The sequence below is a fragment of the Phalacrocorax carbo genome, chromosome 2 (assembly GCF_963921805.1).
Source record: "Phalacrocorax carbo chromosome 2, bPhaCar2.1, whole genome shotgun sequence".
Classification (NCBI taxonomy): Eukaryota; Metazoa; Chordata; class Aves; order Suliformes; family Phalacrocoracidae; genus Phalacrocorax; species Phalacrocorax carbo.
The window spans coordinates 22,522,959-22,548,026 of record NC_087514.1 but is presented as its reverse complement, the minus strand read 5'-3'; the positions used below and the strand labels follow the sequence as shown (position 1 = coordinate 22,548,026).

Below are 25,068 nucleotides of genomic sequence, written 5' to 3'. Positions count from 1 at the left end.
CTTGCTTTAGAGAAGTGTTTTAGCATATGCACAAAAATACTTTTTGCCTGTAGCTGAAAAATATTTCCACTGGTAGGAAAAAGTACAAAAATCGAATTCACTTTTCAATTTGAAATGTTAATGTGTACTGGTATCCGTTATCCTGAGTCATGAATAATGAACGCGGCAGAGCAAAGGGCAGAATGTGCAAGTCATGAATTTGGAAGTCAGCTGAGAATTTCTCTATTTCCTTGGGAGGCATTTATATGGATTATGCTTATTTTTTTCAGTAAGTATAATGTTAATGTATAATCAAATCTAGGAATTTAATGAACTGGCTTATACCTATAACTTACTCCATATTCTCCTGGTAGCTAACAGTATGAAATATATGGTAATATGAAACATATGAAATGTGTTTCCAGGAATAAGTATTGAAACACTGTGGTAATATTTTTAAATGTTGACTGTTGATAGTAATGATGAAACAGACTGATAATACTATCATTTTTCTTTATCAGTTGCATTATGTTCCCTGTAGGCTGCACAATATAGTGTAGACTTTTCAGAAAGTTCTAGTGAGAAACAGGCTGGGGACTTCTGTGAATTGCGTGTGGAAGAGCTAAAAAATAAAAATATATTTGATGGTAAACTCAGTAACAAAGCTGTACTCATTATCTGAGAAATGTGTAGTGTTTTACTGTAAGCGGTAATGATGAAGTTCTGGAACAATTCTATTAAATGCAGCATTATGTGCTTACAGAAAGACCAAAAGGTTTGGGAATATTAACATAACGCTTTTGCAACAGTGCTACTTTACACATTACATCTTAGTATAACCCATGTGACATTAGTCACCCAAGGCGAATTTTTTCAAACTACAAAAATAATTACTCTTGACAGACAAAGTGAGGTATTCTAATTTTTATAGTATTTTATAAATTCCAAATTGAGAATTTTATATATGAAGAAACACATTTTTCCTCTCTATTCTACAAAAAGTGTGTGTCCATGAATGTTTAGTGAATTTAATGTAATTTAGTTAATGAGGAATCTTCTGTTTGTATGATCCTCATTTTTGTGGTGTTAGCAGAAAGCAAAAAAATCCCCATCAATGCTTATAATGTATGAATTTTAAAGGACTATATTAATATAAAAGAAAACTGAGTATTTTCCTAAGCCAAAAGAAAAAAACATTCTATAAATACAATTTGAGAAATGCTGACCAGATTCTCACTTACATTTGTATTTGCAATGCCAGCTGACAACATTCTGGCTGATGTCAAATACAGATTGAGAACAGTGTTTTGTTGTTTTTAAATAGAACATGGTACCTGCTAAGGTATAATAAAGACTTTTAATATTGAAATAAATAATACTCAAATTGTGTAAAATATAATGTATGTAAAATCACAAACGTCACAGCTGCAAGTACTTTTTTAAAAAAATTTATTAATATATAGGCTAAGTAATTGAATTTAAATCCATTTGATGTGAAATAGCTGAACCAGGCAAACTTCTGATGTAATTTCTTCCTCTTTTCCTAATTATCCTGCTAGAATGTGATTTAATTCAAAAGCAAACAAGAACCATAAATAGAAGCTTTGTAAAAAAATATTGGTGTAAAAAATTAAGATTGCTCTTGAAAACTAAATTCACAGTGTGACGGAACAAGCCTCTGTGGACCAGCCTGAGGAGTCTTAACCCTAAGCATTCACCTCTGAGAAGATATTCACACCTTTGTGCGTCATAGTCCATCTCTGATTACTTCTTCCCTTGAACTGCAATCTGCATACAACACTCTTATGTTTCAGAATCAAGTATGAATTAAAAAAAATTGGTAACCAGATCGCATGATCAGCTGTACTTTCCATCCTTAAATATTTGCTTTGTACTAGTATCTTTAATTTTATTAGCCTATGGTTCTTTTTTCAGCAGGCGTCTGCCATTTTCATTGTAGGAAATGGATGGTATCTGGAGAAATGAGACAGATATTTATTCTTTTAATTCTTTTTGAAAGAAGCTAGATTATTGTAGCTTTCTTTTTTTTTTTTCATAGTCCTTTGCAGAATGCTTATCACAGTAGTATTTGAGTAGCCCACATCCATTCCTTTATCTCTGTAGGCAGAAGAAGCTTTTTTATTTCAGTTTTATGGACTGGAAATCAATGATCACTGTGAGAGCAAAGCCTAGTATTCAGCCTCCTTGTATTTTGAACTCATTGCTCATTACACTTATGGGAAGAACTGAGGATTCGCATTTCCGTTAACCTTCATTAAAATTGTTAGATTTCAGTTGGGGGTCACTTGCCAAAATTTTGGCTGAAGTGATGTTCTATTCAGGCACAAAGCATTTAAACATTTTTTTCCTGCATTCAGTTCACCTCCCTCTAACCCCCAGGCTTGCTTCTTTGACTTTTTGTGTGATGGTCTTCTTCTTTTGGCCCACTCTGCGTCTTGTAAGATTTTGCAAAAATCAAAATCTTCTAAATTCTCAAAGTGTGATACCCATTTGACTTTCTTCTGTTAGAGCTACTAGCATTTGTTCATTCCTGTACATTGACTTCATACCCTTCTTGCTGTGTTCAAAGCTCTCCTAAATCTACTGTTTTTAGGATTTGTCTCTTCTAGCAGGTTAAGTAACCAAGACATTGTACAAGACCTCAAGTCTCTGGTGTCGAACATCTGCCTTTGTTACACAGTGTTTGAGAAAGAGCAACCCACGCCGGTACTTGCTTGTGCTGTCTCTGCCCACTAGTTCTCCTGATGGGTGCCTTTAAGGCAGGGAAACAACTGCAGAGTCTTGACATCCACCATACACGGTTTGCTGATTACACAACAGTTCTGAAACTGTTTATTCCCAGAATAGACAGTTTCCACCGAAGCGAAAAAGTGCATGAATCTTGAGGAGTCAACTATTCTATTATGCCTGTCATACATGAGATAGCTCCCATTCCTCAATGTACCCAAGCTGTCAAGATGAGGTCAATGGTCACCTTGGTCTTCTGCTACACTGTGGATTGATAACTCATAACCTATGGCTTGCAGTAAGGTGTTGCCTGGAATGCTTCCCTGCCTTCCTCAGGGCAACACAGAGTTAAGCATGAAAGCTGCAGCTGTCAGCGAGAGGACTATGGCATTGCCTGCAGCGTAATACTGGGTCAGGAACTTTTCTCATGGTTTGATAAAGGTTGGGGCAAATGCTGTAGCTGAGTAAGTTTGTATCCAAAGTTATCTTTCACTTGCATTGCATTTACCTATTTATTTAGCTTCCATGTCTGATTACATGATGTTGATTGCATGTGACAGTTTTTGGAGAAAACAGAAGATCTTGGAGATAAGAGGAAAAGATTTTATGGGTGTAAAGGGCACTTTAGTAAAAGACTGTGAAGGGGCCTATGGAACTCCTTCTATTCTCTCTAAGAATAGACAAACTCCTACTTAGTTCTTTGTGTGTGCAGTACCTGGAATTAAAGAAAAAGTGCAGTGAATTTTTTGCCTTTCCCCCACCGGGACACTCTTACACTTGGAAATATATGAAGGCTGGGGAGTAGGGGAATTTTTGTATTACCTACCTTTGTTGCATTTGACTTTACTAAAATAAATAACAAACCGCTTAATATACTTTGCTTATAAAAGACAAGATGTTGTAAAAACAAACAAATAAGGAAATTATGAGACTGATCTTAAGAACACAGTCATATATGAAATGTGGAAGCCTTTTTTTGCATAAGATATCATTTGAAAACAACAAGCAGAAAGAAAAGATGGTGAATTGTGGCAGAGAAGCAGTTAAATTTTATAACTGTTTTTGTTGAGACATGTGGTTTGCCGAAGTTGTTATTCCCAAAGCATATCATACTTGCCAGTTCTTTATCAGATTTGACAGAGGATGATCTAAAAAAAAAGAAGGCAGGAACAGCAATGTCACCGTAAAAAGTCATTAACTGCTTGTGTTGTTTACAGTGTATAGCTATGAGCATAGCCAATCCTGCATTTGCAAAAACCTGTGGTATCTCTTTATTTCAACAAATCAGTTCTAGAAATGGGAATTACAAATCACTGTCCATTATGGAATATATAGTCATGAATGTTAATAGTGTCATTGTTTGTATTCGCAGTATTACTAATCAATGTTACACTTTAAGCTAATTTTATTTTCTTTTGATAGATACAAATTGTCCAAATTTGCTTGCATAATAGTAAACAGCAAGAGAAGAATAATGAGGTTAAAATTATTTCTGATCACATTAGAACAAATAAAATATTATTACAGACTTTTTTAATATGACAGATTCATGTAATAAAATAGTCTAATCATAGGAAATTTATTATCTTATGGCTTATTCAAGGCTTTTCTTTTTTATAAAACCTTGACTTGGTCAAAGACTGCAGTTCTTACAGCACAGCAAAGATGCTCTATGGTATTTTGTCTGTGGTGAGCAGATACAGGCAGAAAAGAAAATTGTTTCAGGGAGTTCTAAGAAAAATTTGCTAAGCAGACTTTCAAGGGACTAACGGGTGCATTTCCAAGTGTTCACTGCCAGATTTAAATCAGGAAAATGATCCTGTTGTTTACAAGTCAGCTGACCATAACTGTTAAGGTCATTATGATGACACCGGTGGCAGGTGGATCCCACAACTATTTTTTTTGCATGAGTCCTGTACAGAGATATCAAGAATGCATGATGAGGAAAAAAGGCAGCCTCTGCCTGACTTCCCTTCCTTTACAGTAAAAGGCAACAAAAATTTCTTCCTTAACAGTAATGTTTGAATAACAAGAATCTCCTGGGATTTAATTTCAATAGTTTTCTGATACTTTTAAATTAAAATAAAAAGGAAGAAAATGGTTCATGTAATTTTCATATTTCTTGTTATGTTTTCACATCAAAGGCTTTCAGTGGGTTAGTACAATAGCAGTTTATCTGAAGATAAAACTGATGTGGAGAGCCACAAGGAGAATGTGAAAAGCTTTTTATTTGAAGTGTTGTGTTAATCTGGATTAATTATATTGTCGAGTAAGGTGCACACCTAAGGAAATGAACAACTGAAGCAAGGGAGAAGAGGATGTTCTGAAAATGGCTGCACCACAGTGTCATACACAACTTTGTCTGATGTCACTTGGTGGCTTTTGAAGCATTTTGCTTTGTGATCCTTGATATATTTGTAATGAGAATGTGTTATTAACTTCATTTGGAGCAGTATAGTTTCTTTGTTTACATCAGAAATGTGCAAATTCTGTTCTGTGAATATAGTTCTTCTACTTGGAGAAGAGAATGGTGATCAAGGCTTATCTACGCTATAAGGTCCCTTCCAACCCAACCATTCTAGGATTGTAGGAAAGACTCTTCTGGTGTGAGCTATACAAGTTACACAGCCTGAAGGACTGCTTTGTGCAACAAAAGTCTCCATAGTGTACGACCTGGTCCAAGATATGAGGTGAAAACTTTTGCTGTTTTTGCTGGCCTTAAGTATTATGACTTTTTTACTCCTCTCACCTCAACTTTCCAGAATTTAAAGATGAATAAGTAGGGGATGTGAAGGAATTTTCCTTAAAAAGTAGTGAAAAATTTTGACCTTTTTCTTAAAATCATTCTGGAAACATTAAGCCTCAGGAGATATATTTTTGGATAATTGTGATCATATAAAAACAGGAGACTCAGATTAAATCCCTTATGTAACTTTTATTACAGCTTCACTTACTATGAAGGCTATAATTATGGGAGTAGTTCTTGACTGTGGAAAGCAACATGCTTATTTATGTATTCAGCTAAATGAAATAATTACAGAGCTAACATCAACCAACGATTCCTTCATGGAGCCTTCCTCCATTGTTCTGTATTATTTTAAAATCATGAAGACACTGAAAATTACAGTTAAGAAATCCACTTCTTATCATTAGGTTTCAAAATTAATTTTGGAATGTGAATATTTCTATATTTCTCTCTATATGTGACTTTAACAATCTTAGCCTTGTATCTCCACAACATTTTACCAACCATATCTGTTCTCTCTGAAAAACATCCTTAGACAACTTCTATTCAAAGGAGGTTTCCATCCAGTTTGTATACATACACATGAGCAGTCCTGGGTGGATGTTGGGACAAGGAATTTTGATGTTTCAATCATATAATAGAATTTAAAGCTTGTTTGGTAAGTAGATTTTTATAAATTCTTGTCATTTACTAAGTATGGATATAATAGAACTAGGAAAAGGCAGAACTGCAACCCAGAAATTATGAAGAAAAATCAAGCCCTGTATTTCTCAAGTTTGGCACTGAAAACTAGAACATTTCACAGTTTTTGCTTCTACTTCTGTATGCCAGCAGCTCATTTTAAAAGAGGGTAATTGTAGCATCCACTTCATTTCATTATGCAAGCAGACTACAAAGAAAAAATTCCTTGAATTTAACCCCAACTCCTGCAGAACTAACATACTCTGAGAGCACCACAGAAATACTCTCAGGAGACAAATAACATTGTATTTAGATCTGCATTTAGATTATGTTCAGTAAGTAATGAAAGGGGTAATTAACTGAAGAAACAAAGATATTGATTAGTTACTTATTTAATCTACACCCTTTGTTCTCTGCACAGAAGATGACTGTAGTCATGGGGGTGGGGGGAGTTTGCCATCATATTATGAAACATTATACATTTAGATATTTGTATAGGAACTAAATTAATACTTCATGGCAAACTAAGTCTCATCATTCTTACCTTCTGAATATTTCATTTTGCAACCTAACCTTCCTCTCAATATAACAAGTATGTGAATTTTCCTGCATGCACATATGTACATATAAATATACATGGGTAGAAAATAAGGTTGATGGTGCTAAAGCATCTTAAAAAACAACCCTGGTCATTGCTATTTTATTTTTGCACATCTGTTCTTTAAACTGTAAACCAGGTGGAACAGGTAATTGCTCTAAACTAACGATTACATAGTATAATGATCACAGAATCACAGAATCACAGGTTGGAAGGGACCTCAGGGATCACCTAGTCCAACCTTTCTAGGAAGAGCACAGTCTAGACAAGATGGCCCAGCACCCTGTCCAGCCAGATCTTAAAAGTCAACCACTTCCCTGGGGAGATTATTCCAATGGTTGACTGTCCTCAACATGAAAAATTTCCCTCTTGTGTCCAATCAGAATCTCCCCAAGAGCAACTTATCTTCTTTCCCCCTTGTCCTCTCCATGTGACTCCTTGTAAAAAGGGAGTCTCCGTCTTTTTTGTAACTACCCCTTAAGTACTGGTACATGGTGATGAGATCCCCTCTAAGCCTCCCTTTCTCAAGGCTGAACAAACCCAGTTCTCCCAGCCTATCCTTGTACGGCAGACTTCCCCATCCTGTGATCATCTTGGTGGCCCTTCTCTGGACGCCTCCCAGCCTGTCCACATCCTTCTTGTATAGCGGGGACCAGAACTGTACACAGTATTCCAGGTGTGGCTTGACAAGTGCTGAGTAGAGTGGGATAATGACTTCTTTCTCTCTGCTGGTGATGCCCTTTTTGATGCAACCCAGCATCCTGTTGGCCTTCTTGGCTGCAGCAGCACACTGATCGCTCATGTTGAGCTTCCTGTCCACCAGGACCCCCAGGTCCCTTTCCACAGAGCTGCTCTCCAGCCAAGTGCACCCCAGTCTGTGCTGCACTCCCGGGTTATGTTTTCCCAGGTGCTTGACCTTACACTTGTCCTTGTTGAACTCCATAAGGTTCTTGTTGGCCCACTCTTCCAGGCTATCCAGATCTTCCTGCAGAGCGGCTCTCCCTTCTGGAGTGTCTGCTTCCCCGCTCAATTTGGTGTCATCAGCAAACTGCATCAAGCTACACTTGATCCCGTTGTCCAGATCACTTATGAAGATGTTGAATAACATTGGGCTTATATCAATCCCTGGGGGACACCACTAGTGACAGGTTGCCAGTTTGAAAAAGAGCTATTTATCACCACCCTCTGGGTGCGGCCTGTCAGCCAATTGCCCACCCACTGCACAGACCACTTGTCTAGGCCATAACGCATTAATTTCTCCAGGAGGAGGCTGTGAGGGACCGTATCAAAAGCCTTGGAGAAGTCCAGGTAGACAGTGTCCACCGCCCACCCCATGTCAACCAGGCAAGTCACTTTGTCGTATAAGGCCACCAGATTTGTCAAGCACGATCTGCCCTTAGTGAAGCCATGTTGGCTTTTCCCAATCATGTGCTTCATTTGACCTGTGAGGGCCCCCAGGAGGATTCGTTCCATAACTCTCCCAGGGGTTGAAGTAAGGCTGATGAGCCTATAGTTACCCGGATACTCCTTCGAGCCCTTCTTGTAGATAGGGGTAACATTTGCCTTCCTCCAGTCCTCTGGGACATCCCCTGTTCTCCATGACTTCTTGAAGATTATGGAGTGGCCTCGCAATGACGACAGCCAGCTCCCTCAACACCCTTGGGTAAATGGCATCAGGGCCCATCGATTTGTAGGGGTCAAGCTTCTGTAATAATTCACATACTAACCTGTGCATAGAAGGTACAAAACTAAATTAGACAGCTCATTATGATTGTTACTTCTGGAATCCACTGGAGTTTCATTTTCAGGTTTTCTGTTCATCTTTAAGGAAGTAATTAATTTTCCTTCAAAGAAGGTGGTTTGACAAAAATAACATGTAACCAAACTCAAAACAATAGGTGTTTTTGCATATACCAAATTACTTTCTTCATTGCGACTGTTAAAGGAGAGATCAATAATTAATGATCCAATTACATGTTTACAGAAGCTTTTATTGCAGTGTCAAGGTGATGAAAAACCCTCTTGCACTGACTTTTTTGCTGCCATTCCAGCTTACTGAATCAGCAGATGCTCTGTGTGTTTCTAGACTGTTTGTGGCCTGTATGGTGCCAGGGATGGATGATATTTTGGATTTACTGCTGTGATTAAGCTCTTGTTTCTTCAATCATTTTAACAGTCAAGTGAGCCTATGTTATGTCTGCTGCAGTTTAGAAATCAGTTTTGAGAATCTAGCAGGTTGAATTAGTTAAAAATTATGCTTGCTTAGACAATTAGAGAATGTAAGTCTTACCCCTTCCCTCCAGCTGTCCTTACAGGATAACAGCTATGTCCAAGGGTAGAAGTGGAGGATACTTTTTCCTCCCAAACAAAACCTAGTAACTGAACAGAAAAAGGTAATGGTAAACTGGAACTTAGATATTGGTTTGATTATTTTATAAGATTGTTTCACTTCAAAATTTTAGATATTTATATTTTAAAATGATTTTTAATTTTTATTTTTATTGTATTATTCTATTAGACACATTATTTGTTCATTGGTTATTTCATACTGAAAATTGCAAGATGAGTATTTCTTAATATCGCTTTTTGGTAGCAAGATGTCAGTGATGCTGACTGGAAGTAGTGGAGAGAAAAGAAAAAGATGTGATCAATGAAACAGCTGGCTGATCCTCAATCATAATATATGCCTGGCTGTTAGGCTGCTGATGGAAATTGATTCTAGATAATGATGTGCCTATAATAGAGGGCATCTCTATGTTAGTAGTGTCTCCTTTCGTTACAATATCTCTATATGACTTTGGGAATAAAACTATAGAAAGCTCATGAAGGAATATATTTTTGCTTCTTTAAAACTAAACTAAGAAGATTTTCCTTTCCTTCCTGACATGTTCATTATTTCAGATTTACTTATGGTTGATCGTTCTCTTGACTAAATTAATACAGGTCTGTCATGAGTACAACTGACATGCTAAGTTTATTTTCTTGTCTGTGAATTTGACATCACATCTTGTAAAGAATCCACTCCATTCCTGTCTTTCATGGTCTCCTGTTGTCTTAACTTTGTAAATGTGAAGCTTACTTAGTAATTGAGATACACCGATTCAAAGTAGCTTAGGGTTATTTTCTGTAATAATTAGTACTGACATCAAGCACTAAAGCTTGAAAATAAATAAGTATACATGTTTTGTATACACGTTGTGAAAATAAATATATACTTTAATTTGCATTGGCTTCAGCTGTTCTAGTAGCCTTAAATGTAATATTTGAAGAAAACATTGGTATAGACTCTCTGTCAGCAGATGCCTGTTTCTAAAAGAAGCTATAATGTGGACCTAGTTAAACAATGCCTCTCAAAGGTAGAGAGCTCATCTGTATGTCCAAAATGTCCAAATATAAATAGGTTCACATTTAGTATTCAGTGCATGTGCAGTAAATCCTGTGCCCCTGAGACTTCTAGATGCCAAGTAGCCTTGTCGGAGCTACTCTGATAGTCATTTTGCGAAACTCACAACTTCAGGATGTAAAAAGAGTGTATATCTATGGAAAGCTGAATATAGGGTAAGCCAGCACAAACTGAAATGCATAAGTAAATGTGTCTACTAATGCTAAATAGAGTTTTCCTGAAGCTACTTATTTCTTCAGTTCAACCAAGCCTCCTTCAGTGCATGTAAATAAAATGGTAATGAAAAGAAGAAATCTAGGTATCACGAGCACACAAGACCCAAACCTGTTTCTTAAACATTGCAGCTGTTTCTCACAAATTTTCATACTGCTCCAATTATGAACAGAGTTTTCTTCCAGGTTGCTATAAGGCTTGTTTCCAACTGGCTTGGCAGGTTTTACTGTTGCCTTGCTGTTGGCAGCAAGACAGTTGAGTTTGCCTGGACTGTTTTCAGAGTCAGAGGATGAGTTTGTTGTGCATGTGCACATCAATTCCCAGTTGTGCAGCAGCTCCAACATGTCACAGAACCATTGGATCCTGTGCTTGTATGACAGGACTGTGCTTCCTTAGCAATCGTTTTCCAAGGTGCCTAATTTTTCTAAGCCAGCGCTTTGGGAGACACAGGGTTTTTTCTCAGCTTCCAGACACCCGTTAGTTTCTATGTGCATTATGTCCAAGAGCTTGTTAACTTTCAGTACAATAGTCTGTGAAGAGAGGTAGGCTTATTCAGGACACCTAACTAGGCTGTCTACTTCTAGTTGATGGGAATATCATCACAGTGTTACAAAAGTGCTGAAACAAGGGCCAGATACATGATTCTTCAATGGTATTAGTACGTTTTATTCTCCCCTGCATTACTAACAGTGCTTTTTTCCTCTTTAAATGAGTCCCTCATTCAGGTATAGGTGAGCTGGTATTTCTGATATTGGTTCTGAGCCCGAAACGGTGAACAACTTGCAATGAAGCTGTCAGTTGGAACCCTGAGGTGGAGGGATGCATGGTAATGACAGATAAGCTAGAAAGATGTGTGAGGTCAGCCCATGAACATATGTATGGTCTTTGTGCATGGGAATAGGGAGGAAGAAGGAAAAAGGCATATCCTGTAAGAAGGTAAAGAAAATTTAGACTAGAATAAAAATAAAAGTAGTAAATTTCTTTTGATTATTTACTACTGGGCATGATCCAGAAATACTGTCTTTTCTAAGCTTTCCAAAGCATGTTTTCCTTTGTATTCTGCTGAAGGAATTTTCTTTTCCAGGCATAGGCTCAAAACTTCCTACAGAGAGAAGAGAAGGAAGAATTGGAAAAGTGAAAATACCAGAAGTAGGGTCAAAGGTGTCATTTGGAGTAAACATCATTCTAAGACAAAGTCCTAAAGACACAAGAGAGGTGTCTATAGGATATCATGCTTCGTTGGTTCCAGTTTTCCCTGATATTATTAGAAATAGAGTAGCAGGGCACATATGACAAAGGTGTGTAAACCTGAGAAACTTGAATGTTAATATTAATCAACTGTCAGTGGTTGACTGGGTCCCCAGTATGAAATGTCTGGCTGTTTCCCACGACTTCTTAACAGTACAGGTCCATTTTCTTAGTCACCCAGGGTGTGAGTCTGTGTGCTGGATCATATGATGGAAGTTGTGGTGTGACATATAGGGTCACACTCCAGGTGTCATGTGAGAGACATGGCTATAGGTATATGAGGTCATCTAGTATGTGCCACTGTGCTGTGACTGGAAGCATCTCTTCCAGTGGGGGTTTGGTGAGTGTAGACTTCCATTAATAAATTCTGGTATTTCTTTTTCTCTTCTTTTTAATTTCTTTAGCTCCAGCCCACTGGTTATAATATGTAGTAGCTTTCTATAGGAAGTGAGAAATTTATCATGCAAATGTGTTTGCCATGTTGATATGCTTTCTTTCAATTTATTCCAAGAAAAGACATTTATCAAAATATGTTTGACTAATAGACTAAGCCAAATTTTATTTTAGAAAATGTAATTTTGAAGAGTCTTTCCTGTAATTTAAATCGTTCCAGCAAGACATACTTAAGAAAATACTTCCGGTAAATATTCTTCTATCAACAGTGATGCTAAGTTTCAGCTTCAGAAAGAAGCCAGAACAAAATAGTCATGCTGAAATCGTTTCACCTTTTACATTAGATAATACTTTCTGTTAAGAGTAATATCTTTTCTGTTGAGCAGTATTAGCAGTAGTTGAAAACAAGGCTACATATTGTTTGAGGGTACACCAGGATCTTAATTTTTAATAACATCTTTCCTTAAACAGTATCACTTAAAAAAAAAAAAAGGAAATAGATTATTTTTAAATTCTTAATCTCTGATTAATGTAGACCAGAGAAGTTTCTTTGGTGGCAGTATCTCTAGTCAATGCCCCAATGCCCTCACGCTCTCGATGTCATCATTCTTGCCACATGAGTATGCACTGTTATGTGCTCCCCCTTCCCCAAATATATTCTCTCACCTGCCTTATGGTCTGGAGCATTCTGCTGTTTAGGATCTTCCTCCATCTGTGTAGCTTCTCTCTTCTGTTTTTCTTTCCTGGTCATAAGAAATGTTAATCAGTGTTCACCATTAACAAGGGCAGTTATTCAGGGTCACACAAAATCACTCTTAGACCCTTTATCACATGTAGGGTTACTATAAACCTGCAGATTCTTATGTCAGAGCTGGGATTCCATCTGACTAAATGTAGACATCCACAAACTAGACATCTACACCCATGCTAATCACCCTGACTTCTTTTACAGTCAGTGAAGAAAAATAGACACTTCTTGAGTACAGTTCATGTCAGCCTTACAGTGGATGTATAAAATAAGTCAGATGAATGGAACCAAGAATAACTAGTTTAGATATAGAAATCTAAAACTACCTGAGATGAATTCTGGATGTATCTGCTTTTCAGGTGAGGGACACTTTCCTACTTATTACAACACCTGGTAGTATTCTAAGCTCCAAATCAGAAATCTCTGCTGAATTGTACGTAGTGATTTTCTTCTTAGTACTTATGACTGCCAAGTCCCTGTGCAGAAGTGTGACAGCACTACTTAATCTTTGACTTCTCCTAAGAACTGCAGCACCGAATCTCACAAGTGGGTCAAGGTCTGCTTCCTAGGAAATGTAGCAAAAAGATCTCCTAGATCTTTTGCATTTGTTTATCTGGTTGCCCTGAGAATTTCCAGCCCCTAGCAGTAAGGCTCTTGAGGCCTTTCAGTACACCTCTTAGCATAGGTGTCACTGATTTGCATAGTCAGGGCTAAGTGCAAACACCGGAGTGTGGTCCACAGCTTCCTTACCACTAATGAAGATTGACAGATTTTTCTCCTGACTACTGCATTTCTCTGTATTTCACATATTAAAAGTCAAGACTGTACTTCATATCCTTTACATAAAGAACAGCATCTCTTTTTGTTTTGGTAGGACCAGAACCTTCAGACATTTTCCTTGGCTGTTCCAAGCCAAAAGCTGACAAATCCAGAGGAATAGTCCTTTCCAAACAGAAATATTCAAATGCATGATAGGAAGTTTCAAAGCCTGCTATGAGACCTGCAAGAAGACGCTTCCTTTTGTCATCAGTGTTCAAACTGCATTAGTGACTGCTGAAAGATATTTCTGTGCTTCACATGTGCCAGGCAACTTTGCATTTGTTTCTGCACCAAATGCTAACATGTCACTGAAGTGTCCAGAGCAATTGTTGAAGCACTCATATAAACACTTCCAGGCAATTATGGCTGTGTAGATCCTCTTTGGAGTCACCCACTGTGTGGCAGTCTAGATGGATAGTATTGCAAACACAGAAAGGGACCTGCTTAAATGAGAGTTCTTCAATACCTGTAGTCCACTTTCCACTTCTCTCCAGAGTTGTTCTGGTATAAGGCTTCACTGGGAGCCTTGCAGTTAAGAGGAGGATCAAGTGGCATGGGATTTGCTATGTTCAATATAGCTTTATGCTGATAATCAGCTTGGAGGGGGAATATACTCACCCAATTGCAAGGTTAAATAATTTATAGTTTTAAGTAATGACATATTTGCACAATCGTTGGCTCATGTAGTCAGTGTGCAGTATGTAGTCAGGTAGACTCTGCAGCTTGAAGAATTTAAAGTTATATGACCTGTCCTTTTTGGCAGTGAGATTTGAATTTAAGGAAAAACATTTTTGTTTTACTTGGTTCAAAGCAAGATGATGTTTTTAATTTACCAGGGGAAAAAGTTTCCAGTTTAGATAGGTCCTGGTTTAGATAGGAAGGATGTGGATCATCTATATATCCTGTGTGAAGATTTTAGGCACCTCAGAGCATCCCAAATAACTCTGCATGTATAGAATGGCCAATTAAGTTGTGCGCCTTATGTCTAAACGGGTTGGAAGATAAATGGTTTGGGACTTGATGATGAACTTGGACAACACTCAAGAAAGAGTGGATGCATACTGTGTAGGTTAGATTCAAAATATTTAATGCCTTTTCAAGATACTGAGTACTGTATTTCTGGGTGGAAAAGCTGTTCTAAGAAGCAAAAAATACATAATCAAACATTAAAATAGAAGGGGAATGGAAACTGACTTGAATGATTTCAAATATACAGTGTCATTCAGGTTCCCATCACTATGGGAAGTTCCCATTGCTTCAGGTTCCTGGGTGGAGAAGAAAAGCTTTTCCTCTGCCTATTTCGTTTGGCTAAAGAAAATGAGCAAAACATACTAAACATCAGTAAGCTTACAAAGGCTTCAGCTTAACACCATTTATACAGAAGGGCTAAGTCACTGATGTGATTTTCTCCCAACTTGATTTGTCCATGCAAGCTTTCCATATACACATAGTGCTCACTGACATTAATACGAGCAGACCTCACATATGTCCTTTCCTGTATCCAGCTGCACTCCTGAACATATGAGGCATCTGAATGCTGTTCTAATGACATTAGCTAAGATTGTATCTTGCTTAGTAATACATTAGTTCCTTTTTCCATGAAAGATGGCTTTGATATTACAGCTTATATAATTTGTCAATAAGGTGACATTTTTTCCTGAGTAATTTCTGCCGCACACCCTAAATGCACATATGCTCAATAATAAAGCATCTGCTGTTGTGGAAGAGAAATATCTAAGAGGCCAGCAAGTGTATTCTCTGGTAGTCAGAATTAAAACGACAATGTCTTTGTTATGGAAAGGTTATGGTTTAACAATTTTTTTTGTAGGGAAACAAAGAACTATGTGTCTTACAGGTCTCAGTTTTAATTTTACAAGATTTCACAAATCATTTACCCAGTGAAGATTTTAATATTTATAGAACTTGCACTGAAAAATTTATGTCCAGTGATTTTATGAGGTCATTCATTGTACCTCAAAAAAGTGAGGGTGTACTAAACAATACATGTCTCTCATAGAAATGTAATATGCTACAGGGATTCCTGCATATATAAGTTTAAATATTTTATTAATAATAGTTTGATTGCATTTAATTAACTTTTGTAGTATTTGGCCTGTCATTTAGATGACTTAATGCCGTGTTAAGGGCAAACTCTAGATGACCTACAAGGGCTTTATAATTTCTAATTTCTATGACAATTTTTTTGAAACACATAGCTACATATTTTAATGGAAAACAGTCTTGGATAGAGTTGTTGCCTATTTTCTTACAATTTTAGAATAATTCATATTTACTGTGAGACAAATTAAAAAGAAAGTCAGCTTTCTACATCTTGACTGAAAAGTCAAGATGTAAATAGTAGAGCAAGAAGTGGGAGTGCTTTAATCTAGCAACAGGCTCAACTTTGCATGTGTTCCACCATGCCGGTTTAGGGTCAGGGCTTACCTTTTGATAAAGAGTAACTGTTGCTGCAAAATAACTGGATCTTTTAAGATATAAGTCATTTTTTTGTGCTAATGCATTGGGTGTGATGGTCTAAATCTGTCTAATCTTCAACTCATATAGTATGTGGATGCACCACATAGTAATACGTGGGCGAGAGGACTCTTGGAAACCTTTTTAGTAAGCAGAAATCAGTTACAGCAGCAGGTGAGCCTAGGACCTACGTTTAAACACTTGGATGCAGAAATTGGTCCAGAGGTCCATTACCACTGCTAGGGTGAAGAGTGAAAAAAAGTATAGGATTCCCTGTTCAAATGACATATTAAAAGGAATATTTGGTATTTCTAATTCTATAAAATCAGTCCAGTAGACTTGCCATCCATGACAGCTTGAAGAGTCCTGAGTCTTTTCTTTGATAATTTTTGTATTTTCTTGGATATGTAAACAAACAGTTGAGGTTGTGTCAAAATAGTAGTTTAGAGTAGTAGGGTTCTCCTGGTGAAAAGATGATGAACATCTGAATGAGTCAGAGACCTACTTTATAAGCAGTGGTTGAGAACTAAGACGTTTTGGGTATGATTAAGGTATGTTTTATCCCACTTGGAAATACACATCTAAAACAGGTCAAAAAACCCACACCTTAAAAAGTTCTATTTCCCTTCACTGACTGTATAAGGAACATAGCCTGATTAATTCATAAGTATAGATCTGTACAATAAAGATCCAAAGTTTGGGTAGAAGAATTAGAAGTCTCTAGATTCACTCGAGAGTTATCTGTAAAATTTCTCTAACAGGATGTAAAAGGACTGAAGAGATTTTTTTTCCCTGAAAGTAGTCAGAAATTGGAAGCTCTATAGTAGGAAAATAAACAGTGTATTTTATTTTTACTGTACAATGGGAAGTTTTAAAACTTTTAAGTTATCACTCAAAAGTTTATCACTCTCAATAACTTAAACAATATATCAATAATATTACATATTATTTTATATGTTAATGTATGTAGGTTACTGTTTTGGAGAGCTCTATTAAAAAAATGAAGGATGTAGAATTTCTTTCTCTAGCTGAAAGTCAGTGTGTATGTTTCAAATGTGGGTGTGCATATGCCAGACTGTTAGAGCCCAACACTGATCAACATTTGCTCATATACACCTCATATACCTATAGGATGAACTTATGTATGTACAGCACATCTGTACCATACAGTTACTGTAAAGCCAATTTAATTTCTGTCTTTGAGTGTATGCATACATGCACATATTGTGAACATGCAAGTAGCAAGCGAAGACTAGACCAGTTTTTGGTGACCAGGTGTATGCACATTTGCAGTGGGAACATGTATATGGTCAGTACATCTCAGGGGCCTCAACTTTTCAATAACTTATTTTCCTACTTTTAAGAAGGTGTTTTCTATGTAGAAATACAAGTGAAAGTTCAGTTTGATAGGAATCTTTGCTCTTGGCAAGCTCATACAAAACCGTACAACTGATATGCGAAAAGGCATGCGGGAAATCTGGCAAAGCCATGATGGGTTTCAGAAAGTACTGGTAAAGTGTTATGTTCACTGTAGAACAGCAAGGACATAATAGCTATACTCCTGGATTCCCTTCTGGTGGCTTCTTTTGGATTATAAGTGATAGTTGAGATTGTTGCTGAGAATTTGAAAACCTTAAAAATGGCCAGTAATTTGAAATGTTGGATTCTTAATGCCTAATGGTAGAGATCTACGCTTAAATTTAGTAATTTCAATGAAAATACACAATTTCTCAGAAAAGTCAGGAATTAGAATCAGTAAGAATGATCAGTTTTAACTGTTTGGCTTAGAAAGCCCATTTTATTTCAGTGCTTTCCTCCTATAATTGGGTAGCAAATTATAGGGAAACAAATTACAACTTCTTTAGTCAGACTTTGGGTTTGATTACGGCAGTTGTACTGATGACACAGAAAATAACTGCTGGGAAAACAGTATGGGCTCATGTACCGTCAGTTCATGCAATTAATGCTGAGAAGTCATCATTACTGTAAGTGAGTTTTACTCACTTAAGAGCCATTTTAAAATATATTTTAAAATGAGGATTTGTAAAACAGGCAATATGTAGACTGGAACTCTTGTCATCTTCTGGATATCTCGAAAGTGTATTTATGCAGTAAAGGCTAGATCTTCATGAGCTTGCTAATGATTTCACTTAGTTCCTCTGAAGCAATGTCTTTGGAGACAGAGGTAAGACAGCAGTGGAAATTTCATGCCAGAAGTACCTTCTGCAAAATGTTATTAGCTTTCAGAAGAATATTTCTTTTCCATTTAGGATAGCCACACTTTTATCTAAAATGCAGTCAGGATGTTAACTGTCATGAGAAAGCAGTTTTGGTGAGAATTTACCATTTTAAAATGTTATCTTCCTTTCAAGAATCAAGAAACACAGTTAACACATTTACAGCAGGCCCATTTATTACTTAGAAAATATGAATGAATTAAAGCTTCAAAATAATTTCATGAGGTCCCTTACCACTGCTTTTGTCAAATCAAAGGATATTTCATATTCTACGATGTTTCTGCAAAATATAAGGGACTAAGTTCAAAATGTCTTTTTGAAAATAAAACCTTTGTATTCCGTACATTTCCTTCTTTAAAATTAAAATGAATCTTGGTTTTTTTTCCATATAGCATATGCGAGTATATATATTAGGAGAAAACAAGTGAAAAAAGGTCATATTTCTCATTGTACATAATATGCCTCTGAGAAGACTGTATTTTACCTTTCTAAACTATTGATTAGCTTTTTGTGACTTAGTTTTTATGGGGCTGTCTTCAGATCATCTTTGTAAACTTTTCTAGACAAATGTTAAGACTTTGATTAGACTTATTAGTTATATTTCACCAACTTATTGAGGTAGTTTCAGAGGAATAAGTTGAGCAATGCCAAAACAGGATCTGAAGTAATGGAAACACAAAAATGTTGTTTGTGGTCTCTGCTAAAAGGAGCAGAACTACTTTGGCTTGGTGTTTTTTTGGTCATGAAATTCAATAGAGAAGTCAACATCTTTTCCTGCATACAGTAGTATCAAAATATTATGTAGCATTAGTAACAAAACATTTTTAATGTAACATGTAGTAACAATCGCGGGGAAAAAAAAGAGAGAGAAATATAATAATGCAAAATGTGTGGGCATAATTTACAATTTAAAGTATCTACGTAAAAGAAAATGTTTTATTAAAATGCATGAGTCATTCTCCAGTTCTAGGGACAGGAGCATTAATTTAGATCTTTTCTTTAAAACTATATTTTAAGACTTTCTTCCTACCATGTGTCTGCCATACAGGTTAAATTCTGATTCTATAAAAAAAGTACACATATATATTTTTTTCATCAAAACCCTACACATTTTTCCCAGTTATGAGGTACTTGTACTTACTAGAATTCTTCCTGATATTTAACCAGTAGACATTTTTCTGGGAATTTCAAGCAAGGTTAAAATGCTTTTTATTCTAAAAATATTTTCTATGTTTGTTTTTCTAATTAATCTATTATATTTAACAGATCACCTGTTGTACAGCTGAATATAGAGTACAATTCTTTCAAGTATTTTATTGAAGTGATTAGAATAAATACTAGGTTGTGTTAGAAAAGCGAAGAACTACATTCCTTAAGACAAAACTCTTTCTTTAGATTATGATGAAAACGCAGTTCATATTCAAACGCTTTCCCTCCTGAAAATTCTGTTAGGAATTCAATACGATTTGTCTTTTAATTTAATTTACTGTAAGTAGTTTTGTAAGAACAGTTAAAAACTCTGAAGCGATGATGCTTTACACTATACATAAATTTATGCACATGTAGACACACACAAACTTACCTCCTTCCTCACTGTATTTCATATTCCACATACTCTGTTGTTGCAGCCGTAACTTTTTCTTGGAAGCACTTTGCAAGTCCTGCCAGCAGAGGTTTTGAATCACAATAGGATAATCAGAAGTCTTTACAATTTTGCTGTATCTTTGTCTGTCCTTTCTTTCACCTTTCCTTTACTGCACTATCTTGTCTGTCTGATTCTCACAGGAGACATGGATTACAACTGGTTGGACCATACGTCTTGGCATAGCAGTGAGGCATCCCCAATGTCTTTGGTGAGACATGTGGAGCCTTACCTTTGTCATTAGTTTCCTTTACCATTTCACATTTTCTTTGTTTTATTTACACCTTTGCATGTTTTCTTTTTTGTATCTTTTTTTTTTATCCCACACCTATAGGGGACAGTCAAAGGGGAAAAAGAAAAACTAGTGAGCAGGCAGTTTTGTTGGATTCTAACACCTTATCCGAGAGGCAAAAGAAAATGGTGTGCTTTGGTGGCCACTCTTTGGAAGAGGACTTGGAATGGTCTGAGCCTCAGATAAAAGACTCTGGGGTAGATACGTGTAGTAGCACAACTCTAAACGAGGAACATAGCCATAGCGAGAAGGTACTGAGATTATGGAGCCTGCATTTTAACCTGCTCATTTGGTCTTTGTTTGCTCTCTGTCACTCATTGAAATAGTGCATAAAATAAAAGATAGGGTGTTTCTAGAGACAATGTAGCATTTCTAAAGGTGCAGAAAAGAAAAACAAATGAAAAGTCTCTGCATGCTTGCAGCTTTTACTCTTTGGCAGCCTAAGAAAAAAACCGAGAGGCATAAAGGAATGTTGTTCTTATGGTTGCATAATAACATATCATGGTATTACCTTCAAGTATAAAGTAATTAACAATAAGGATTCTACTGATTGGCTTATTTGATTTACTGTGTTCAAACTCCTGGGGCTGAAATTAAATTAATAGTTTAAACCCCAGGTGAAAAAGGGAGAAAATTGGGTCTCTCTGCACAGAAAAGTTGTTTTTCTTTTTTCCCTTTCACTGTCATGCTTGTTCTTTTGTTTTGTTGCCATGCCATTTTTGTGCATTATTGTGCAGAATTAAAGGCTTTGCCATCTGCTTTGGTATTTTTTATTTTTGCTTTCTGTTTGGTGGAGATTATGATAAATCTTTTTAGAGTTATTAGTTGTAATGGGAGCAGATTTGTCTATGCCTGCTAATTTTGCACGAAATAGAGCATGAAATAGTATTTATCTGTGAAAAAATGCTATGATTACACAAAATAAAATGTTAAAATTTTATTAATTATGCCAATGTACAAGTATAACTGTGCCCGTATATAGTAAGGGAATAATAACATTCACTGTAACTGTGCTTCATATGTGAAGTGATTATTCCAAGAAAGACACAATACATTTGAGTAATGAGTATACCTTTTAATCTATTCTATAATTTTTAACGTTCTACCAATGAGAGATAGTAAAACACTAAAAAAGTTTGTCAGTCTTAGAGAAAACTGACATGTTTGGAATAGCGGAAAAAGAAAAAATGTCTTACATCAAATTTCTGTTTTGAGTTAAACTTCTTTTTCAGTCTGACTTTTATACTAGACCTCTACAGTTGGGTTTGTCAGTACTCAGCTGTGATTGTCATTGTGTGTAGACAGCTATGCACAGTTGTCTGTGTCTACCCAATCATCAAGATGCAAAGATTGTTCTAGTTATTTACAGATTGGATTCAGTAAAATAGATAATGTTATTACATATTAGAAATACACTGTGATGGGCTATATGTCCAAATAAATGTTTTCCACCACAGTTTTCTGTCATTCTATTACATAAGATGTTAGTGTAATCATAATACTTTCACAGCATTTTAAAAGTATATCAGGAAATTAAAAGTATTGCGGAAATATTTTTCTTTAAAATTCTATTCACTATATTTTCTATTAATGCTATATAATAGCATCCAGTAACTTGGCAACCATCCAAAGATGGAGACCGTCTCATTGGCCGGATTTTGTTAAATAAACGACTAAAAGATGGAAGTGTGCCAAGAGACTCAGGAGCAATGCTTGGATTGAAGGTTGGTAATGAATAATTTTGGAACTAAAAACTCTTTCAGTTAAACTAGCTACCTTTATAATGAAAGTATTCTTCTATTGTATAGTTTATGTATACTGATATCTATGTCTTATCACTCTCAAAATTACAATATAGAGACACTTTACATTCAGTTATCAAGAGTAATATTACATGGTCCCTGACGGGTTCAAAAAATTGTGTTTTTCAGAAAGACTAGACATGTTTTCACAAGTTTGCTGAGAATGTCTGCTCTGCAAGGTACTAATTGCATCCTTGCTGGGCAAGCCAAGCCCTGTCCACTTTCTTCAGTATTGAGCATTGCACCATGGTATAATTTCTGTTCCCCAGAAGAGGGGAGAAATGTGAAAAATAAATTATCTCTTTTGAAGATCTGGGGGACATGAGGAAGTAAATGACATTTCAATCCAGAGCAGAGTCTGTCAATGGAAGAGCCTGTTTCTAGATTTTTTCCCCTCTGATTCTTTGAGTTGCTGCATTTTATATACACAACACAGAAAATTATCTGTTATTTATTGTGTATTATCACCAAGTAATGTGCTTGCATCTTTTTGTAATGCAGTACTCTTGACACATTAAGAAGCTATTGCTAGCCTGTATCTTGATCTCATTTAGTGTGATATTATTTGAAGTTCCAGAAAGACTAGTACAAGAATGAGAATGAATTATACACAGTAAAAAAACCAAGCATGTATTTATTTTGTTGTGAGAAATCATTAATAAGTCTGATTAATTCTTCATTCTCTGTGTAGCATGACACATCGCTTTTGAGTCCACAGATTAGGCTATAGTCATACACACTAAATGGGGATTAAATCAGTGTAGTTACTTATAAAATATACTAACATGCTTTGGAAATTTTTGGATTTTTTATTTTATTGACAAATGGTTGTATTTTGAAGTCAGCGGAGAAGGCAGTTGAGCATCACTTTAAGTATATGTGTTATTGTCTTAATGTCAGAAAGTGCAAGAGAAGAAACTAACAGTGCCACACTGAAGTATGTTTTGCTTAAACTTCTGTGTTTCAAATTCTGAAATATTCTATTATAAAGATGAACTCTTCACTGAGATTCATGAACCATTTTGATTCACTTTTTAACCTCAATAGATATCTGAAAAGAGTAATTTTCAACAGTTGTTCCTGACCTGAATTTTCAAATATTTACATTATTGAAAGTAACCTAAACTGGATTTAGTCCTACAAATTTTAAATCCCAGTATGAAGACTGCTAAGAAACTGTAAGAATTTGAAGATTATGCAGTTATAACCAATCTAGTATTTGAATCTCCTGATTCTGAGATAAATTGTTAGGTCAAAGCTGTTAAGGGTACTGTAGAGAAATCTTCAGTATGACACGCATTTTCATCTGACTTGCCCAGCCAGAGTGGATCTGAATAATTGATAGAGATGTTTGATGCTGTGACCATCAGGAGTTCTGTTACATTAATATATCTGTTTTCAGTTAAAAAGTATTGAAGTAAGCAGTCTAATGACCAATACCTTACTTCTTTTGGGTGGTAGTTTATAATACAGTGAAATACCATACATATATTTGCTAAAGTTGAAAAGCTTTAGCATTCTGTGTTTGCATTGTGTTTAAATTACACAAATAGCCAGAATAGGTACAAACATAACCTGTCGCAGCCAATATTCTGTGGTGTCTTTTTCAAGTGTATATCTTACCTGGGCTACCTGAAAACCAAGGAAATAACTGAATTCTTCTTTCTGCTGCCAGAATATTTAAGTAATGTAAAGTAATTTTCATTCTATGAAAATACTTCCTCTTTGAAACAGGTAGTAGGAGGAAAGATGACTGAATCAGGTCGACTCTGCGCATTTATCACCAAAGTTAAAAAAGGAAGCTTAGCTGATACTGTGGGGCATCTTAGACCAGGTAAGCTTCTACTATAGATCTATACTGCTGAGTTGCTTTTCTAAAGGTGATAACAAGCGAACCAGTTTAATTAGATGTTAAATTACATTAAATGTGATGAACTACTACAGAATTCAATCCGACGTTCAGTTACTAGATTACTGACATTACTATTTTTGTGAAATATATACATTCCCATGTTGTTTAAAATCATATTTTAACATTTTTATTCACATTGTATACTCAAAATAATATTGCACTGATGTCCTGCCCAGTCGTTTTGTGGTGCACATTTTATTTAGATCAAACAAAGCTATTACCAATGTGCGAACAGACCACCTCAACTAAGAAACTGCTTCTATCCCCACATGCAAACCATGGATTGCTAGACTGTAGAATGTAGAAGCAGTATAAACATAAGAACTATCTGAACTGTAGATACTGAACTTGTAGAGGTAAATGGATCTTCAAAATAGTAAATTGATCTTCTAAATATCTGCGTTTTTTAAAGAGCATGGTGGGGGGTTTTTTAAGACACAGCTGACAGAGTGAGAGATCTAATTCAACAGGGGTCCTACTGATAGTATTATTGTTTCACTGAACTTTACATATTTGAAGCTGAGCTGCAGAAAACCTTTAATACTCAGGATTTTCCTGCATGAAGGACTCCGAACTACAGATTTCACAATTCAGTAAACTGAGAGTAGAAAGGCTTAAATTGTCATTGTAAGTACAGTTCACAGCAGATGTCCTAAGCAGAGTGTTATTACTGAAATTATAGGTGATGAAGTATTAGAATGGAATGGAAGGCTACTACAAGGAGCCACCTTTGAGGAGGTGTATAACATCATTTTAGAATCCAAACCTGAGCCACAAGTGGAGCTTGTTGTTTCAAGACCAATAGGGTAAGTAATTTTGTAAATTTTGTATTAAAGATGATAAAAATGTTGCTAACTTTCACTTTTAGGACAGAGCATATTGAACAGATTCATAAACATTGTAATCAGTAAAACTGTGCAAAATTCTGTAAACCAAAAGCATAGCTACAATGATAGATCACACCAGTAAGTAGAAAGAGTTGGTGTGAAATCCTGTATTCTCTTGGAAATTCCCAGGCATTATCTGCCAATATTGTAAAAAATAGGTTTCCGTCTGTGGTTGATTAGTTGGTGATCCAGCCTATATTGGTCCTGAAACTGTATTTATACTCTTTATTGTTGCAATCCTTTAT

The 25,068-nt window shown here is 36.0% G+C and overlaps 1 protein-coding gene across 1 annotated transcript in view; it reads left to right on the top strand.

Annotated features, from left to right (window-relative positions):
- The window catches only part of RIMS2 (regulating synaptic membrane exocytosis 2), a 339,727-nt gene that overhangs the window by 89,916 nt on the left and 224,743 nt on the right, over positions 1–25,068 (top strand). The window contains exons 3-6 of the mRNA XM_064442256.1: positions 20,074–20,141; positions 21,827–21,946; positions 23,759–23,858; positions 24,619–24,742. Coding sequence (XP_064298326.1) covers positions 20,074–20,141; positions 21,827–21,946; positions 23,759–23,858; positions 24,619–24,742 — 412 coding nt within the window. The remainder of the gene's footprint in view (positions 1–20,073; positions 20,142–21,826; positions 21,947–23,758; positions 23,859–24,618; positions 24,743–25,068) is intronic.